General features: G+C 37.0%; 1 protein-coding gene across 1 annotated transcript in view; it reads left to right on the forward strand.

Annotated features, from left to right (window-relative positions):
• DNAH11 (dynein, axonemal, heavy chain 11) overlaps positions 1-22,081 on the forward strand; it is a 256,915-nt gene that overhangs the window by 47,978 nt on the left and 186,856 nt on the right. The window contains 10 exon segments of the mRNA XM_004676758.2: positions 426-542; positions 658-744; positions 6,021-6,179; positions 7,186-7,269; positions 8,596-8,754; positions 11,191-11,313; positions 12,207-12,329; positions 14,357-14,581; positions 15,816-15,907; positions 17,351-17,477. Of these exon segments, the coding sequence (XP_004676815.1) occupies positions 426-542; positions 658-744; positions 6,021-6,179; positions 7,186-7,269; positions 8,596-8,754; positions 11,191-11,313; positions 12,207-12,329; positions 14,357-14,581; positions 15,816-15,907; positions 17,351-17,477 (1,296 nt within the window).

The following is a 22,081-nucleotide window of genomic DNA, read 5'->3' on the forward strand; positions in this document are numbered from 1 at the left end:
TTCAAGGCTTGTTTCTTTTTTTCACTCCTTAAATTGTTGATCATGACTTGCTTCTGTTTCTAGTTGTTAGAGATCAGCAAAGTCATTTCCAGAGCACTTTACTTTTATTCCCTTAATAGCAAACAGTTTGGAGTTTTCTAGTGTTTTTGAAAAGATCTTTGTTTATCTTAGGTAAATCTTATGCCCCAGAGGAGCTCTGGCAAGAGCAGGAAGACCTAAATATGGTCTGTTGCACATCCGCTTGGGTGTCAGCCTGGGACTAAGCCTATTGGACACTTGCATCTTTTTTCTTTGTCTTTTGGGTATATTTCTTATATCAGAATGAGAGTCATCATGGTTTACTATAAAGAAATTAAAACTTTTATTCTATGGAGGGGATTTTAGTCATTGAAATAATCCCCCCATTTGTATCTTTGTTTTTGTAGGAATTACCTGAAAGATGGGAAACTACCAAAAAGATTGCAGCGACTGTCAGACATGAAGTTTCTCCTCTCCAAAATGCAGAAGTCACTCTTATAAGAAAAAAATGCATTTTGTTTGATGTAAGCTAGCTACCAAGTCTTCTTTCCCTAAGTTTTTTTGTAAGAAAGATTTTACAGGGATAATTGAGCTATTTATTTGTAATTCATTTAGTTTTCTCTTTTCTGTCCTAATCAGGGAAAGCAGACTGAGTTCAGAGAGAAATTCAGACTCAATGCTCCTCTCAATTTTTATGCAACAAACCCATACAGAATGCTTGATAAGGTAATACTGGTCTCAGTTACCTTGTATGTGTAAAAATAATTATTTCAGGAAATAATTTTAGATACTGAGATACTGCTATCTCTTCATTTGCAATTAGAAGTGAGAATTAAGTATATGAAACCCAATTGCAAACAAGTTTTACTAAGTAAATTGTGTTTTAAATCATGTCTTTACAAAAACACTGCCTTCATCAAAGTAATCTTACTCATGAAAATGACAACTATTTTGAAGCACTTTGTGTGTTTTTATGCAGATATAGGTATACAATTGTGTACCACCTTACAATATGCCTTTCAGTTACAATATCCCTATGGTGTGGCTTCTGTTTTCCTTTTTTTAAAAAGACAAACCATGTATAATTTATTTGTTGAATATTACACAGTGAGAAAACTAGTACTAAAATTCTAGCTGTCAACATATTTTTAATTAAGGAATTTTAGCCATTATGGACTTAACCAAGTGATCAGTTGCTCATATTTTTAACTATTTTTAACTTTATATACAAATATTACTCAGTCATTTAATTGCCTTTTATTGTGAACTATTTTACTTAACTACAAATATAAATATAATAGGCAGATAATCCAAAATGGTGAATAATTCATATGACGCTTAACAGTAAAGTTTTGAAATTTTATTGGAAACATATTTTTGTTAATCTAGGGATTTTTATCCTAGCAGCCAAGAGAGAATGACTTTGTGAAGGTTAGATTTAAGAATTGGGAATCTTTGTGTTCTTCCTCTCGGCTGCCCTCCTGATGTTACTTTATATTGAAGATAGCCTTCCCTCTTTAGACTGGTGCAGAGCTTGGACTCCCACAGCTTCTATCTCACTTTCCAAGTTTGGGGTTAAATTTAAATTTAATTGCTGTAAATCCACTCAGGAAGCATCATCGTGTAGCATAAGGTCTTCTCTTTTCCTTGGCTGAAGAAAAGTGGTTAATATATTCATTGAAAGGGAGTGGGCTAGAATATGCTAATATATATATATAAGTTGTGTTTCTAAAAGATAGTATCTAAATTGCAGGTGTTCTGAACAGATTGGATAGGGAGATGTTTTTCACTTGACTAACCAAGGTTCTCTGTGTAAACATTTACTACAGTTACCATGTCCTGGCTCCCACCATTTGCACACTGTACTGTAACAGCATATCGTTATATAGTCCAAAGGCAGTTACTCTTGTTCCTACAGAATGTGTTGAGACGTATTTTAAATATAGTAAGACTGGGTTGATTTTTATCTTGAGGTTCTTTTCCTGTGTGTTTGTTCAGCATACATATCTAATGTTTGAGTCAACCAAGGCACCACGTGCTTATTTGTTCTGGGCTGGTATGGTAGGCCATGGTGCTCAAGATCTCTCTCCCTCAGAACAGAAACCATGGACTCCCCAGGAACAAGGGCAGTACTGTAGTGAATCTCTCCTTTTTACTGCTAAAGTTATATGCTACTGTTTTTTCATTTCCAAACATTCAGTAAATAGATGAACCAACCTTACTGGGTGTATGTTTCAAGGAATAATGAATTATACAAGTAATAGGAGAAATGATTAAAATTAAAGGGCTTTTGGCTTGGAGGGTGTAGCAAATCAGACAGTCCTTTTGTAAAACATGCTGAAATATATTCATACAATCATACATGTACAGTTTAAAATCTATTGCTGAAATTGCCAGAAATCAAGAGAAGTCTGTAAAGAACAGGGGGAAAAGAACTCGAGTAGCTGAAGCCAGGATGAAAGTAGAGGCAAATGCAGAAGCCTGTGATTCTGCTGGAGCAAAGCAAAGTACCACAGACCTAGAACTTTGTGACTAACCCTTTAAAGGAAGGATAGGTGATGTTCTTAAGAGGGAATACTCTCAGTGAAAGGAGGGACTGGGAAATCCCTGCAACCTGCAAGCCATGAGAATACCTGTCAATCTTTGCTGAGATTCAGAGTAAGGCAAAAAAATAAATGAATGAATGGCAATAAGAGAGAGAGAAAGAAGATTCTCTGAAAATTTGTAAACATAGGCCAGTTCTCACAAAGCTTATGCTTCAGTTTTATACTATAGCCTGTGATTAGGAATTTCTAAGACACAAATTGGAAATGGTTATATTTAGTTCTTCACAGATCTGGTATAAGTGAACCCAAATCTTACCTGGTAAAAAGTGCTTTTGTTCTAGTTTCCTTGGGAGTCCAGCAGATTATGTTCAGTCAAATGTGTATTGATAATAAAGCAGTCACTAAACTCACTGTAATGCCTAAAATTCAGCAGAAGAGCAAAAAATAGCAGAGGTTGAAAGATGTTGAAGTAAAAAATAATGCTGGGGAAAAAATGAGCAAACTCTGTCAGCAATGAACAGCTGAGTCTGAAAAAGGCCAGGCATTTATAAAAATGAGAAATTATTTTAAAATAGAATTCAGCAATTTGGTTTAAAAATGACAATAGAAATCACACAGAAGTAGCACATTTGTGTAAGGAAAGATTAAATATAAAAGAAAGAGGAACATTGAGTAAGAAGTTAAAATGTTTAACTCTTAGACTTCTAGAAGAAAGAATAAAGAGATTAGACAGTAGTCAGAATTGTAACAGAAGATATTTCCAGGACTGGTCAAAGTATGAATGAATAGACTGAGAAAATTCATTGGATCCAGCCAGGATGAATGTGAAGACAGCATCTGCATACACAGCAGCTGATGGCAGAATACCAGAGACAAGAGAAAATGTTCATAGGAACTGGAAAAGACGAATGACTTGTAAGAAAGGTGATAAAGAAAAATTTCTCATCAACAACAACATGGCCAGAGGCAGTGGATATTTTCCAAACTGTACTGAATAAAATTATATTTCAGTGACAGGAGTAAGAGATATTTTAGATAAATGAAATGAATCACCAACAAATATTCACTAAACTTCCAGTGCATGCATCTGAGAAAAGATCAACAAAGCCAAATGTGATTCTCAGAAAGTGACTAAATAGACAAACTTCTGGTAGAATGATCAGAGAGAAAAAGTAACAAGTCTTAGAAATAGAGAGTGATAATACAGAAAGAGAAGAAATTTTAAAAAATCATAGTTTAACTAACAAAAGTTAGAGAAAGGTAACTTACCAAACAGCCTCAAGAAATAGTAAATCTATGTAGTCCTATAACTATTAAAAATTAACCAGTTGGAAAGTCAAAAAGAAAAAAAAAATTACCAGTAGATAAAAAAGTCTTACAGCAGATAGACTACTAGCCCTTGATGGTGTTACAGTAAATTCTAAGGGGCTTTCAAGAAATATCTCATTCTTCTAAGTCTAGAGACAAGAAGAAGAAAGTATATTCAAAAGTCACCATGATGCATGTCAAATTTTCATAAAAGGACACGATGAGAAAAGAAAAATTATTGGGGAGTCTTAAGTATAGCAGCAAATGTACCAACTAAAATGTCATTGTATTAATATGATTTATAAACAAGTTGAGTTAATTTTAGGAAGAGGTTTGATTAAACATTAGAAAATATAATTTATCACAAAACAGATTAGGAAAGAAATTTATGATAATCTCAAAAAATACCAAAATATCTTGATATAGCTCGACATCCATTCTGATAGAAACTCTTAGAAGACCTTTTTTTTTTTTTTAAAGATTTATTTATTTATTCATACAGAACTGGGGTACAAGCCAGAAATGCAGAGGGTGAGAGGATTCACCAGAGACAGAGAGGGGAGCAGAACAGACAGATGGACGAAGTACACTGCTGAGGGGAGCAGCGGGTGGGTCAGGAGAGGTCTGCCACACCATGTGGTCACCTCCACGACAGGCGGGGATCAAACTCATGCTGAAGTGGCTTTAGCTTCTTAGTGCTGTGCTTTAACCCGCTGCGCCACTAGGGGAGGGCCAAGAAGACCTTTTTAATCCACTCAGTAAAAAAGTTCTACACAAAACATTTACATCAGGAACATTGCTAGTAGCATCAGGCATGAAATGAAGAAAAAACTTGTTAATCATCAGAAGTGGAATAAACTATATATTCATGCAATGTATGCTGTAGTAGTAATGGACTTTGCATGCATTGTGAATGTACAAATGCACCTCAAAAAATAATGTTTAATAGGACATTAATCTATTCCTATGTCTCAGAAACTTAATTTTGCAGGATTTGCACTTAGCAATATATACACATGTAGTGAGAATATTTAAAAGTCAGAACATTGAATAAAATTTAGACCCAGTGGTGAAATTTGTAATGGGACAGAAAGGGGTCAGATGGAGATGACCCTTCAAAGTTGTTAGTTGCATGATATACTAAACTGGATGGTGTTTAGACACACACACCATCTTAATGCATGTAGAATTTTTCATGGTAAACTTTTGTAAAGCTGAGTATAAAATTGCACATCTTGTTTATAAAAGTATAACTTGTAAAAATGAAAGCAGAGTGCTAAGAAACACAAAAGGGTTTAGGATCATGCAAAGTTGAAAATCAAATTAATTCAGTTAGTTGGATATTCAATGCACTGGATACTGAGGGGATAATGGAGAAAGCAAAGTTAAATCTTTCTTTTGCAAAGTTGGCAACCTCATGAAATGTCAAGAAAATCAAGAAAGGCAGAAGATAGGTAGTCAGAGAATGTAGGTTCTCAGAAAGTCAGTAAGCCCACAGGTTTTCCTTGAGTTTTTATCATGTAAATATACTGCTCAGTAAGAATTGAAATTCAGAATTGATCTATCTATAAAGAAAAGTTATAGTTGGTATAAACATAAGTTCCACATAAACAGGAATGGTAAGTGAACTTGGGTAAAGAAAATCACAAGGTGAAATATCTCATCCCCTGCTATGCGCTTAGTGCCAGTATTTTATCTCATGAATTATCCTCAGTACATTTGTACTATTGATGATTTGGGATACTTTTTAATTCTGAAATTTTCATGTCACTTCATTTTTCAAAGAAGAGATGGATTTTAAGTGGAAGCTTCCAGAGCAACATTTTGTTACACAGCTGTAGAATGAAAATCAAGAAGATTGTTCTGATGCCAGAACAAATTTATCTGGAATATGTGCAGAGGGAGAGTTGACAAAATATAATAGTATTTATTGACGGTCTACCCCCACTTTTTGAATAAATGAGCTTGCCCCTCTAAAGCCTTCTACATTTCACCAGTAATTATACTGCAGAAATTTTATTATTTTTTTTTTTAAATCTAAGCTGTCAGTGTTGACATAATTAAAGCTACAGAATGATTTTGACTTTTTTTGGTAGCTTGTCAGATATAAAGGGTATTTGTGTGCATGTGAGTATGTATCCTCCTCAGGCAAATCAAGAACTTGAGGCATTAGAAGAAGAAATGTTGCAGATGCAAGAATCAACTCGCCTCTTTGAAGTGGCTCTTCCAGAGTACAAACAAATGAAGCAGTCTCGCAAAGAAATGAAATTACTCAAGGGACTCTGGGATGTCATTATTTACATTGGAGTAAGACACTGCTTTTTGAAAACATGTTTTTTGCCCTTCTAGTAGTTCTTTTTTGTGTAAATGTGAATTTTTTAGTGTCTGTATCAAATTGTTTTAAGTTTTCTAAGATCTGGAGACATGTAGATATCAGATAGTCACTATCCCTAGAGCTAGAATTTGATGTGTCTGTTAATAGCAAATTCTGAGTATCATTTTTTTCTGTTTTTGGTTCTGAATGAAACTTTGTATAGTGAATTGACTGTTTCACATTCTCTTTAGGAATTATATAGGATTAAAAAATCACTCATATATATATATATATATATATAATAATCTGTATTACATATGTAACATGTACGTGGTTCTGTAGATACAAACTCATGTGTACACCCATGCTATGTGTTTGTGTACATAAGTAACAGACACTGACTAAAAATAAGTTTGAATCTGGTTAATTACATTAAAACATTTGATTGAGAAATTCTGGGGAACTATGCATATTACACAATAACATACATTAGTATTATATATATAATATATATGTAAAATACACGTGATAATACATGATACATAGAATAGTATTAAATCTAATTTCCTTTGAAGTTATTGCAAAGTCACATTGAAATATATTAACAAGACAGTATATGGTCAAAAAGTTTGAGGTTTTTTTTATAGTAGATGAAAATTGTCTTATGAGAGCTTATTCTATGTAGAATTTTGAGAATCAGGCATTTGATGGTAAAATACTTTTTAACTCAAAGTATTCCGTTTAAATGACAATATTTATGGAATTTGTCATTGCTCCTAGAGATTGATATGTCAAGATGCTTTAGCCTTAAGTTTGACATGTTTTGACACTTTTTTTGTTTTAGTGATAGAGAAGTTTTGACAAGTGTAGTTTATATTTAAATAATTGATTTTGCACTAGATGGTAGAGTCATTGTATATCATCAGTTTATATAATTTGCTGTGGAGTCTTGCTTTTACCAAATGTTGTTGACACTTTTATCTGCTTGTACGTTTTCAGAGAAGCATTGATAATTGGACTAAAACCCAGTGGAGACAGATTAATGTGGAACAGATGGATGTAGAACTCAGAAGGTTTGCCAAGGCAAGTTCTATAACTGTCTATTATAACAATTTATCTTTCCCAGCACCACCTCTTTCCATCTTCCTCATATCTGGTGTGTTGGGCGCGTGTCCTTATTTACTTCAAACAGGATGATATGAGACCATATTTTTTTTTCCACTCTCAGCCAGATGCACTTTTAATTAAGCCTGCCTTTCTGTGAGCGAGTAGATAGAAGCATATTAAGACGAAAGCATTGGTGGGTAACAACTATTACCATAGCTTCCTATGGCTGTCTAGAATAAAGGGGAAAATTAAAAAATATCAGAGTTAGGCTTTGGAATTCTTTCCTTACAACTATTTTGTATTTTAAAAGGTTCTGGAATTTGGGGCAACAATTGGAGTGGTCACTTGTGATTTATATGGAATGTTCGGGCTTGTGTGCATGTTATTGCTTTACTCCAGTATCCCAAGGATACTGAGCACATATTAATTTAGTGCTGTGGTTTCTATCAGTAGTTCCTGTACCCCTTTTAAAGAGAGTAGAGCGTCTTTGGATATAGTCAAGTTGCACAGCAGGAAAGAGCAGTTAGGCAATGGCAGGGCACAAGCTTCTCCCCCGCCTCCAGAGCATGCTAACCCCCTCCTGAGCAGTGGACTCCTACCTACTCCTTTGCCTTCTCCTCCCATGTTACCCAAGTTCCAAGGAACCTGACTAAAATGGCCTACCTTTTTTGTGGATGCTGTGGGATCACTGTTTCATTTCTGTACTTACTCCTTCTCTACCATTTGATTTCTCCAAGCTCGGGTGAAATTCTTTTCTTTTTTTGAGAAGTGACCTCATATTTTTCTTTATGCTGAGATTGTTTTACTATGGGCTTCCTCATTTGTGATAATGTCATTCTGAGGGCCAAGAACACCAGTCAAGGACCCTATTTAACATATCTTAAAATAATGAAATCTTTAAGTTCCAAGAAACCAACATTTCAAAGCTTCCATTTTAATGAATCATGTTTAGAGGAAGGTCTTAGTGTTTTTGCTTATTTTTGTTTCTAGAGGAAGTATTCTTCATTGCACCTGTCCAGTAAATTTGATATATCCCTACCTATAACGTCTCATGGGACATCCAGCTAAAACCAGTGACTCTGTAGCCATTGTATCCCCATAGTTTGTACATAGTGGACTGGGAACATATAAATGAATGGAGTCTTTTTTCAGTGTCTGGGTTCAGTCCTTAATCTAGGAATTAAATGCATCAACTCTTTCCTGATCCAGAGAAATGTATATTTATTCTTTCCAAGGAGGTGAATTAACAAAATGTACTATTATGTGTAGGGAGCTATTTATATTTTTCTCATTTTTCTTTAGGAAATTTGGTCACTAGACAAGGAAGTCCGTGCCTGGGATGCTTATGCAGGCCTGGAGAGCACTGTGAAGGACATGGCGACCTCCCTGAGGGCCATCGCAGAGCTGCAGAGTCCGGCCCTCAGAGCCAGGCATTGGCACCAGCTGATGCAGACCACTGGGGTCAGTCAGCTTCTATGTATGATTAACTGGATATGTTTGTGACTGTGGAGTGTTGAAATGAGGTTTTTTAAAGGGTCTCTGGATAAATGGGAGAGGTCAATCTTGAAAGAGGACCAGTAGACTGGACAGGCAAAGATCCTAGCTTTGACCCCATGCTATGGCCTAAACATGCCCTCCCCCTAAATTCATATAACTTGTATCCCCAGTGCAGCGGCATTTCGAGTTGAGGATCTTTGGGAGATAATTAGGTCATGGGTAGAGCTCTCATGAATGTGATTAGAGCCCTTAGAAGGCATGAAGAGGCCAGAGTTTTCTGTTCTCTTCCAGCTACAAGATAACAGGCACCTCTAAAGCAATCTTGGGAACTTCATCAAGAACCCATCCATATTGTCTCCCTAGCCTCAGACTTTGCAGCCCTCAGAACTGATAAATCGATATTGGTTGAGCTACCCAGCATATGGTAGTCTGTTAAAGCATCCCTAATTTAAGACAGCTTTGTCTCTTAGCAGCTATGTGACTCAAACAAGGCAATTTATTTTGAGGTTTGTTTTATTTTCAATATTGAAAGGGATATTATCTACTCTTACATATCAGAGGATTTTGTAAGAATCAAGTAAAATAATGTGAAGGCGTTTTGTAAAGCACAACAGGGCTGTAAAGAATCTTGGATGTTGTGGAAAGGGTCAGAATATAGAAATGAATTAGTGGAAGAGGAAATTCTGCAGTTATGAGCATTTCTGTCCTTTCTCTAAAAACTAGATCCCTGGCCCCATCAATTCTGGAATAAGGTCAAAAGTGGTGCAGAGACCAAAAGTGGTGAAACTATCCATAGAGTTCAATCCCCGGGCAGGGAGGAGACCCACATGCTACAGCAGATCTCTCCTATCTCCCTGCTGCTCCCCTCAGCAGTGTACTTAAGTCAGTTTGTTCTGCTCCCCACTCTATCTGGTCAATCCCCTTACCCCCGCACTTTTGGTCTGTACTTCAGTTCTTGCATGCATACGTAATATCTCTTTTAAAAAAAAATGTAGCAATAGGGTGACCAAGTCACCTGTTCTCTGAGGACCTCCAGACTTTAGCACTTTAAGTCCCCATCTTTAGGCAACCCCTCATTTCCAGGTAAACAGAAACCCCTATAATGAGAGGTGGCATGCTGAAGAATGCTGCAGAGAGGGGAGAATAAGAGAGGATTGCAGCACCCAGAAGCAGGGAGTGAATATTAACAGCATCAGGCAAGGGAATAGCTTTCATGCTGCCATTTTTTTTTAAGATTTATTTATTTGTGCATACAGAACTGGGGTGCAGGCCAGAGGCTCAGGGGGCGGTGAGAGGCTTCACCAGAGACAGAGTAGGCAACAGAACAGGCAGATCGACAAAGTACATTGCTGAGGGGAGCAGCAGGCGGAGTCAGGAGAGGTCTGCCACGCCATGTGGTCACCTCTGGGGCAGGCGGGAATCGAACTCATGGAGAAGTGGCTTTAGCTTCTCAGTGCTGTGCTTTAACCCGCTGCACCACGAGGGAGGGCCTCATGCTTCCATTTTTAAAGATTTTTTTTTAAGATTTATTATTCATTTGTGTGTACAGAACTGGGGTACAGACCAGAGGCTCAGGGGCGGCGAGAGGCTTCACCAGAGACAGAGTGGGGAGCAGAACAGGCAGATGGACGAAGTACACTGCTGAGGGGAGCAGCGGGTGGGTCAGGAGAGGTCTGCCACGCCATGTGGTCACCTCCGGGGGCAAGCGGGAATCAAATTCATGCGGAAGCGGCTTTAGATTCTCAGTGCTGTGCTTTAACCCACTGCGCCACCAGGGAGGGCCCATGCTTCCATTTTTAAGGGGTGTGGTGATTCTAGCCGGTTAGGAAGAACTCAGAACTTCTCACAAATACTGAGGTGGAGGTGAGGTGTCAAGAAGATGAGGAAATAAATGAAAGTGGTAAATATGAATAGGCACTGTAAATAAGAGTATTTTTTGCCAAGGAAGTAAGATTAGTGTTAAAACTGGGCTAATTTATGGAAGCAACTGGGAGTCATGTTCAGGGAATAGGGTACTTTAGGAAGAAAAGACAAATGAGCTACTTACTATCTGATTTCTGGAATTCAACCAAATTATAGTAAATGAACACGATGATTCTCTTTAAAAATGAGTTATGTGGGCAAAGGTGATAAGAAACGAGCTGACTAGGGAAGGATATGTAATAGCTGAAGGTAATGCCATGGGGACATGGCCTAAACCTTGGTCCTCATATCAGTGGCTAATGCTTTGGTAATTGTGAGTTTAAAATGTCTGGTTTTTCCATACCTTTTAGAATTAATGGCATATTCACCAGCTGAGTTGAGTATATTTAGCTGTGATTCATTCCTCTGACAAGTACGTAAAGTGAGCCATTAATATATGTGGAATATAAATTATGCCTTTCCACTCATCCTAATCAGGTCAAGATTTTAATAAACGAAGCCACAACTCTGGCAGATTTGTTAGCTTTGCGGTTACACCAGGTGGAAGATGATGTCCGAAACATTGTGGACCAAGCAGTTAAAGAACTCGGGACTGAAAAGGTACGGTCCTTGGGGAACTAGCAAATCAGACATGGGAGAAGTTCTCATACTATGGGAGTGTGGACGTGCGACCCAGGCTGTTTTCTGCTGTGTAAAACAAGAGGGTTGGCTCAGTTGATGATGATGTTAGTGGAAGCCATCATATATCATTTCCTATGTTGTAAGCACTGTCCTAAGTACCTTATTTATATTAATTCATCTAATCATCTGAGGCACATAATATTCTTTTTCCTATTCAAAAGGAAACTGAGGTGTAATAAACTTAACGCAGGTTCACACAGAACTAGAATTCACATTCAGGTACTCAAAGACCTGTCTCATGCCATCAAATATGTAAATATGAATTTGCAAATCTATTCAATCTTTTAAGTAATCTACTGCTCTAGTTCTATTTTAGTGAAGTATGTAAAACTCAGATTAAATAGAACTGATATTGTTGGGATGCTTGTATCTTTTGTGTAATGAATTCATTCTCTATGAGATATTTGGAGGAAAAATAGTGAGGTCAGTAATTAAGATCACTATTTTTTTGGAATTGTAAAAAAAAAAGTTTAAAAATATTGCAGTGGCGCAATGTGTTAGGATGCAGCACTGCAAGCTAATCACATCCACTTCAGTGCAAGCTTGATCCCCGGCCCTGGAGGTGGCCCACATGGAGCAGCAGACCTCTCCTACTTCACCTGCTGTTCCCCTCAGCAGTATATGTCATTGATCTACCTGTTCTGCACCCCATTCTGGTGAAACCTTTCACTGCTCCTGCATCTCTGGCTGTACCCAGTTTTATATGCATAAATAAATAAATCTTAAAAAAAAAAAACAACTCTAGATGTCTCCCTAGATATTGAGCCTTGATTGAACTTTCGTACACATAACTTAAGACTGTTCATATGTAGGTTATTACAGAAATCAATCAGACCTGGGCGAGTATGGAGTTCTCTTATGAAGTTCACTATCGGACAGGCATCCCATTATTAAAGTCTGATGAACAACTTTTTGAAACTCTAGAACACAACCAAGTAAGACATATTTTTCTTTTAAAATTATAATTGTAGACTGTTTCTAACTTTGAATATGCAGTGTTTATTCATTTGTTGAACATCCACTTGTCCGAGGATACAGGCATATTACTGATACCATTTGGGCTTAAAAGGTAAATGTTTTTTGAATGGGGAGAGATAGGAGGATGCCAAGGAGCCTAAGAGGAGAAAGTCTGTCTGTAATGGGTAGGGTGAAAGACTCAGGAAGTATTTGTAAGTCCTGCTATTTATGCTGAACTTTGAAGGATGGGCTGATACTTGGTACAAAAAGGTGTTCAGAAAAGGGTGTTACATGTGGTGAGGACGCTGTTAGAGAACCCTAGAATGCCAAAAAGTACTTGCCATTCAAAGGTAATTTTAAGAGTTTAGTTTCCCTGGAATGTCGATTTTCTTTATGGGAATGAAAAATAAAGCTAGAGAGACATCCATTGAACATCATTTATGCTCTTGAATCCTATAGTTGTAGGAATTAGTTACCTTTGGATAGAAGAGGTAAGAAAAGATTAACAAGACAAAATATTCAGAGGACATGATAACAGTGCTATTATTGGACATAAGGCACTTAGAAAAGAATGTGGTCCAGAGAAAGGATTCTCATCATTTTTGGTGTATTTAGATGAAGGACATGTATATAAAGGTGGAGAGGCAGACCCAGAGCTCAGCACAGAGGTTCAATCCAGAACTTCAGGTTGGGAGGTTATTCTTGGTGTCCTGAGGATTGATGAGCTAGATAATGAAAGATAATGATAACCCAGCTAAGAATAGAGCCTAAGAAAAGATTTCATATGGGGGACAGGAGGAGAAAACAAAAGTAGGCAGAATGATACAAAAATAGTAAGAACAATACAGCAATATCAAGGAAACCACAGAAATACATTTTTCTGTAAAGAGTCAAATGTCAGGCAAACAATCCAAATGTCCACTGACCGATGATGTGGTATCTATAACACACCACACACACACACACACACACACACAGTGGAATAGAATTTAGTCATAGAAAAGAAGGAAATCCTGCCTTTTGTGATAGTGTTGGGACCTTGAGGGCACTGTGCTAAGTGAAATAAGTCAGAGAAAGACAAAAACTGTTTTCTCACTTTTGTGTAGAATCTAAACCTGAACTCATAAATGGTAGAGTAGTGGTTGCCAGAGTCTAGGGGAGATTTATGATCAAAGGGCACAGATTTCACTTATAAAATGAGTAAGTTCTAGAATCTAGATCTAGTTGGTTAATATACTTAACAATACCATGTTACACCCTGGGAAATTGTTAATAGAATAGATCTTAAATGCTACCACAATACAAAAAAAAGGTACATATGGGAGGCGATAGAACTGTTATCTCACCTTCCTGTGGTCATCATTTCATACTATATAGTTGTGTCAAGTCATCTGTCCTACACTTAAACTTACATAATTGTGTATGGCAATAATAGTGTAATAATCCTGGGGGCTAAAAAAGGATGAGAATGAGATGAGGTCATTCTACTCAGTGGCTTTCTGAGATTTCCATATCAGACAAAGGTGAAAAGTGCTCCCACAGTGCATGGGATTAAAGCAAACCTTGGTGTCATGGAGGGAGTAAACTGAAAAAAGGGGAAAATGGATGCTTGAGGTCCTAACAGGCTGGAGGGCATTTTTTGTTTTTGCTTGGGAAAAAGCTCACAACTTTGAATTAGTTAACAGTTAGGGACCCAGGGGAGAGTGAAAGAAGGATGGAAGAATAAAGTTTAATTCTTAATCCTGCAATCTGGTGCACAATATTCTTTTCTGCTCTGAAAGAGATACATGATCTTCCTATAGAAAGCATATTAAAATGCAGTTGCATTTTTTTTCCTTTTGGAAATAATGTTACTATGAATATTTAATGCCATTAATTCGTGACTACTTATTCAATGCCTGGTAATTCCAGGTATGCCTACACAGGTCTTAGGAATCCAGCAATGAACAGAATAGCTACCTTATATCTGTTTAGCTCATATGGAAATACTTTGCCTTTCTTTTAGGTTCAGTTGCAAACACTTCTTCAAAGCAAGTATGTGGAATATTTCATTGAACAAGTCTTAAGCTGGCAAAATAAATTAAACATAGTAGACTCTGTTATTTTTACTTGGATGGAAGTCCAACGAACTTGGTCTCACCTGGAAAGTATCTTTGTTTGTTCAGAAGACATTCGAATCCAGCTTGTGAAAGATGCTAAAAGATTTGATGAAGTAGATGCTGAATTTAAGGTTAGTAGTATAGAGCCAGTAACTATCCTAGTGAAATTTTCCCAATAGTTAGAAAATCTTGTAAAGAAACATAATTTGAGGTGGCATACATTAAAAAATAAATATATGCTTGCATTTTGTCTAATGGATCAGAAAACTTACTGTGAAGGGTCAGAGAGTAAATAGTTTAGGCTTTGCAGTTTTATATGAACTAATGTTGTCATTATAAAGTGAAAAAAATACAGTGCATGGACACCAAATGGACATGGCTGTGCTGCAATAGGACTTCACTTACAGATACTGAAACTTGAATTTCATATTTCTGTGTGTCACAAAATACCAAGTTTCCTTTGAAAATATAAAAATCGGTCTTGGCTTCTGGGCCATACACAAATAGGCAGCAAACAAGATCTTCCCCTTAGGCCAGAGATTGCCTTTCCTGCCAAGGCATGATAAAGGAAAAGACTGGGACGGGGAAACCAGTAAAATGTCTCTCTCCCAGTTGTTTATTTCAGAAAAGCCACTGAGAATATATAGAAATGTACACATGATTATAAATGACTTGAGAGACCCTTAGCAAAGAATAATTGGTACACTTTTTCAGACAGAAATGGGAATGAAATATTTTTGTCATCTTATTCAGTGTCAACCACCAGAGGCATTCTATTTTGTTTAACCTTTAAAGAGGAAATAAGGAAAAACAGGGTTGTTAAGAAGTCATCTGATTTTCTTATGTGAATGTGTACTTTAAGATTCTGTATTCTCAAATGAAAACAATGAACAACTATAAACCAGACACATTTTATGCAGGTGGGAGGGGGAATGGGATCAGAACTAGGATGGAAAGAGTGCACTGGAGTGTGGTGATGGCACACGGGTGAATTGGTGATGGAGGAGGCCCATGAGGATTACAACTGAGATGAAAAAATGCACAAAACAAAGAATGATGTAAAAAAAAGAAAAATATTTTAAAATCTTCTGGGTTTTTTTTTGTTTGTTTTTGCCTATTTTGGTTTCGAAGACAAATTTTGTGTAGATCCAGATTCTGGTCATTCTGTGGAATTTATTTTGACAAAAGCTGTGTGGTCATATTTGTTTTTGAATTTATCTAAAAGTCTAAAAGCCAAAGAGTGACCAGATGTGGTCTTAAAATTTGCTTCATTATATCTGTTCATTATTTAATTTAAAAATTAAAAACTGGCTGAAAAGTGCAAATTTCTAAAATTCAGTGACTTCTTGTTATACTTTCATGCAGGAATTAGTGTTCAAGACAGCTAAAATAAAAAATGTTTTAGAAGCAGCATGCAGACCTAATCTCTATGAAAAACTTAAAGACTTACAGTACAGGTAAGAATAAAACTATAAAGTGATCAGTTTGTTAGAATTTTATGAGCTCCATTTTAGGTACCTAATCAAACACTACTAAATTATTTTCTATTTATGCTTGTAGCTGTCTAGTTATGTTATTCATATTAGATGGTTTGTACCATGTGAATTAACACAATTAAGTCCAATTATATTTCTGCTTTTTGAAAGGTCCTTAGTAAAATTAGAATATCTTATCAAAGAGAATCAACATGGTGACCAATTTTTTTCATCAGACTAATGCTACAATTATTTATTAATCTTGTATATCTTAGCAACTAGAATTCAGTTATTTTAAATCTTTTAGTCTGTACGTAGTTTATTTTTTTCTTGTTTTTTAAGATTTATTTAAACATACAATATCTGGGGTGTAGCCCAAATGTACAGGGAGTGAGAGGATTCACCAGAGACAGAATGAGGGGCAGAATAGGAAGATCTACTGAAATACACTGCTGAGGGAAACAGCTGATAAGACTGGGTCAGCCCCCTGGCTGGGGATCGAACTCATATTGCAGCAGCAATAGCATGATAGCACTGATGCTTAATCCTTACACCACCAGGGAGGCTCCAGTCTGTGTACAGTTTAATTATACGAAAATTATTCTTAGAAAGTATATTTGTACTGTTCAAATCCTTGTCTCAAGGGCCATTTGCAGTTTTCACATAACTACTATAACTTTGACAGCAGCTGTTGGTCCTAAGAGTATGCTGATTTTTTATTGCAAATTGGCAGATCAGTTACTAAAAGAAGAATTCCATGTAAAACTATGATGACATTCTTTGGAAGGTAGGGCACAGATATGGATTTTTTAAAAAGTACATATTACCTAATAATTATTTTATAATCTAGAAGTTTTAGAGAAAAAAATCACCATAATTTTAAAGGAATGGATTGCTACAGCAGTTAATTATTTCTGTTTAGTCAGTGACCTTTGGGAGTTTAGGGACTTGCCTCTGGGTCATCTCTGCTCTGCTAATAAGAACAATGCAGTGGGAATGAGTCTCAATTTTGTGATTAGGGAGCATTCTAGTCACTTATGTTTTGTAGCTATTCAATGGGAAAAGGAAGACTTATACCCGTTGTAGCTTAACTAGTGTATTTTGTGCTCAGGTTGAGTGATTCCAAACCTAGTTTTCTCCCTGTTGATGAGGAGTATCACAGAGTAAAGTGATGAGTTACTTAAACCTAAATCTTATCTCTACTTCGCCTGAGGTAATAGGATATGTGGCGTAGGTGCACGTGTACCTGGCATGACTAGTACATTCGTCATCATCAAGATGATGATGTCAAGGGGAAGGAGGTAGATTACCTGTTAGAGAAAGCTCAGTATGATGAATGGACAGAGGAGGGAAGCTGGGTTTTGTTGACTATTTAATAACTGAATGAACAAGACATAACTTAAAAAGATTATTTTATTCATATAGGCTTTCTCTTTGTGAAAAGTCTCTTGCTAAATACCTGGAAACCAAGCGTGTGGCTTTTCCACGCTTCTATTTCATCTCTTCTGCAGACTTACTTGACATTCTCTCAAAGGGAGCTCAGCCTAAACAGGTATTTTTAAAATATATCTCATATTGTCCTTCATTACCTAAAAAATGTCACATTTCTCTCTCATTGTCAATTGCCACCTGCCATGGTATGTACCAAGAACTAGAAAACGTGCATTAAAAATTCTCAATGGAGTAACATAGGGATGTCAGAGGTCATGCTAAAGGAACCTTGAAAGTCATCGGCCTGATCCTCAGGAGACGAAAAGGGTCTCATATGTATAAGACATAGGGTCCCACAAGAAGCTAATGAGAGAAAGATTGGATCCAAATACCCAGAATTCTAGGACAAGGGCTGGGCATTTGTTACCTGGTGAGTGAGCAGCTTTCTTCAGGGAAAATGGCCACTTTGAATAGATCATGACTGTTACCTTTTTACTACTACTTGACTTCAGAGTAGCCATTCTAATTATTAAGTTGGCTCAGTGCTGTTCAAGGTGGATTGTTGTAACTTCAATTTATCCTTTATATTCTATACAAAACTAATGTATCGCCCATGATGGTATATATTTTTTAGCAGCAATAAGCATTTGTAATCTGAACATTCAGATAAAAGACAAACATGGTACGAATCCCAAAGCACACCTTTAAACATTTAGAGATACTGCCTTTCTCATCTCTTTTCAGTTCACATTCACTTAGAACTTACAGTTGCTACAGCTGGAAGAGTTGGTTATTCCTCAGGTGGACTGTGTATCTCAGATTGTTTTGAAGCCAAAGGTTGTGATTTATCACTATGAATGTCCCTGTGTTCTTTCTCTGGATACTTCTATGCTTTATTTATTTATTTATTTTGCAAGATGTGTCTCTTCGCACTACAGTTGCTTGAATTCTACAGGTCTTTGGACTTACTATTCATCTTGATTATTTCTTTCTCATTCATCATTTTTTTGCACCAAATTTAGTTACATGGTTACTCTTGCTGCTGATAATGCAAATGCAGTCAGGTCATTCATAAAAGGTGGTAGTCAACTTGGGCAACATCTTCACAATCATGACTCAGGTACTGTTTTATATATGCTTGCTACTCCAGGATGTGTAAAGAAGACCTCTATAATTAGATCAACTCAGAACCCAATATATCTCTCTTTCATTTTTTGTAGTACATAATTGGATGTGTTGGTTTTGTTTCACTAATTTCAAACAGCAATCATAGCCATACTTATGCTTCAATACCTCTTGGGAATGCCCTCGTTACAGAAGGTCCTCATGGACCTACTGTCATTGATGATTGTATAAGAGAGAGAGTTTCATATTCTCTTCCAAATGCCAGTTCCTGAAGACTTTCAAATCCCAGAGTCTTCTAGTTCCAAAATGTCAATATGTAAATGAGAGGAGAGATGATAAACAATGCTTTAACCGTGATAGCATTCTTCTTTCTTTTAATAATATTCCTTAAACACAAGAAACATTTGTGTGAGTGGTTTATTGAATTGGTCACAGTACTTCCAGTATTAATTCCATCGAATATGTACATGAAAAAATTTCATATCCTGCAGTTTTTAATCCCAGATGTGCCCTATGAATCTCTTTAGACTGAATAGCAGCCACCTCTGTCACAGCTTGGATTGGCATCATTACATCTTGTTCCCTTTTATTGTTTGAAAAGCAACCTGGCACGGTCAAGTTTAAAATTCCAATCTCACTTTCATATTAAGACATAGCTTTCACCGAATGAACTTGGAGTTGGGAGGGAGTAATCATTTCTTCTATTCTTCCCTGCTATCCATTTATTACAGAAAGGGGGTATGGCCATCATCTGTCTTCATCGCCTGTTTTCTGTGCTTATTCCTGGTTTTCTTGCCAGCGGTGATGGTCAGTCTTCACCCTCAACCAGTGAACATCCACATGTTGGGCCTCTTGTGCAACCCATGTACAAGTCCCCAAGGGGTGGGGAACTTCCCAGAAGATTGTGTATGTGGAAGACGTATATGGATATGCATATGTGCATATGAGACAAAGCCAGCTGTCTTAACTTCTTCAGTTCTTGCCCTTCGTAGCCATCTGATTATGTCATCTTGTTTCCACCTTAACAGATGTCCTAACAAGGGCCACCTCCCAAGTTCCTTTCCAGCAGGTATCCAGTTTATATTAGTGATTATCTGTTCCTCTCACTTGATTACTTAATGGGCAGGACAGGGGAAGATACTTCACATTCCCCACAAGGAGAGAGGAAAAGCCGTAGCATCCTCCCAACTGCTAACTCCGTGAGTGAGAGAGGTGGCCTCTTCTCCTCCCTGCAGTACTTTCTTGTAAAAGGGGTGACTCAAGGCAGATTGTAGCAAAGGGTTGAAATGTGTTTTCCCAAGCCCTAGATGGATTAACCCACCCTAACCCTTGTTTGCTGTTTACAGAACATGCACATGTCTAAAGACTCTGTCCTTAATTTGAAGTCCTAGGCCGATGCTAGTGGATCAGATCACTCAATATAAGCTTCTCACAAATTTTCTTTACCTACTTTCAGAGCATCAAAATATTTCATGTCTTAGCCAGATAACATGTTGGCTCATAGATCTATGCATTCCTGATCTTTTAAAACATCTTACCTAAGCTATTGGATGTATTTTTATAGGTTCAGAAGTTTACCTTTTCGTAATTAATTTTTATAGCAAAACTTCAGTATTTTACATTATTATGTTCTCTCATATCAGTGTGATCTGTGCTGTGGGAATTATCTCATGTAGCACATTCCTGGCATTTTCATTATAAATTCTAAATCCTGAAATTTTAGGTGTATTGCTCAGTACTTGGACTAGTACTATTACTTAGTGAGTAGGTAGTATAAAATATTAAAAAGAATTTAAATGTTAATGAAATTCAGTGTTAAATCACAGCATGAGAAGCTCCAAAGTCACCCAGTGCCAAGGTGTGGAATTCTAGCCCAGTGCTGGCTAGACCATACTCAAAATGATGGTGCTTAGCAGCTAAAGGAATCCAGATGTGTGACTACAATGTAAAAATGGTTTATGTTTCTCCTGATCTCCCAACTTCAAATGGTTAGATGGTCTATATAGTTTGAAATGTTGACAGTTATATTATTTCAAATAATGTTTAAATGTGATTTTATTGCGATAGTGATGCTACACTAATTAAACCCTTAAAAATTCAATTTCACATAAAAAACTATTACACTATTCCTAAAGGCTCATTATTAGAAAAAGTGTTTAGCACTCTCTTTGTTACAAATAACCACCCAAGAGTGGCTTGTTTGGATTGAAGATTGAGAAAGAGCTAAGAGCAGTTTGAGATATCTGAACTTAAAATTGGCGCTTGTCTTGAACTGGTTCTGAAAAGTCACTGGTCACTTACTATGGAATGCTTTTAGCAATTATGCCAAATAGCCTGGCCTTCTTCCTCTCTTTCCTTCTTTTCAATGCTAGAATCAGTTTCAGACCACCAGACACAGCCATTCTATCTCGGCCTTTGTGCCAACATTCCTGAGTGTATTCCCTTTAGTGTGAGCAGCCTAACGTGGCAACAGCAGTGTGTGGACTAGTGATGTGACTGGTTCCATGTGGGCAGATAGCTTTATGTTGACAGCTTGTGAGTGACTTGAATTCTTCAAGCCCCATTCCTCTACCAACTCTCACTCAATTTAATAGAGTTAGTTGAAAGTGAAATTTTCTATAGTTCTTTGTGGACTTGTATCAGCCTGAGCCCAGCCAGAGAAATCTGATGTTCCTACATCCTCCATTCTTTGAGCAGGAAGTCCCGGTTTAAGATTATGGACATGAATACTAGTGTGTCTAGAATGCCTTTGGTGATTATTAGCTGTTGGTGATTATTAGCTGTGATAAACTTGCTTAAGATCAAGTTTAATATTAGCTGTTGATAAACTTGATTAAAACTAAGTTTAAAAGTTTTTTCTGCCTCATGATTCATCCTGAATTTCCACTGATCTGGAGTCATTAAATGACTGTGAATATAGTTGCTACTTAATTTAAGTAGGTAAAAATTTCTGGTAGTTCCTTAGAGAAACACAAATTGAGAGATTCATTTGCAGATTAACACAGTATAGTATAGTTCCATGCAACTTGTCTGAAGTTACACATGTCTAGATATTAACATTCTTTGATCTCCTGCGTCTCTCCCCACACACCTTTTAGGAAAGAATCCTTTTGTATTTTTTAAGTGAACCAATATTGTGATTAGACAGAATAACATCAGTTCATCACTTTCTGCCCTTCTGGGTTGTTATGGAATGTGATAGAATAGCTGACAACAATTGTCAAGATGTTTTCAGTCAGTCATAACTAGTGACTTGGCATTTCTGTCCTAGAAGAGTTTGCGCAATTTCTCTTCCCTATTCACTATGTGATGATTAATGAAAGCTTCTCTACAATAGTCATACTAAAGAATTTTCCCATTTTAAAATTATGTTTAGTGAGGTAATTGGACTTTTTTTTTTTTTAAGATTTACTTGTGCATACAGAACTGGGGTACAGGCCAGAGGTGCAGCGGCAGTGAGAGGATTCACCAGAGACAGAGTGGGGAGCAGGACAGGCAGATCAATGAAGTACACTGCTGAGGGGAGCAGTGGGCAGGCCAGGAGAGGTCTGCGGCGCCATGTGGTCACCTCCAGGGCAGGTGGGAATCGAATTCATGGGG

Source organism: Condylura cristata, unplaced genomic scaffold (genome assembly GCF_000260355.1).
Source record: "Condylura cristata isolate star-nosed mole 26May11 unplaced genomic scaffold, ConCri1.0 scaffold00005, whole genome shotgun sequence".
Classification (NCBI taxonomy): Eukaryota; Metazoa; Chordata; class Mammalia; order Eulipotyphla; family Talpidae; genus Condylura; species Condylura cristata.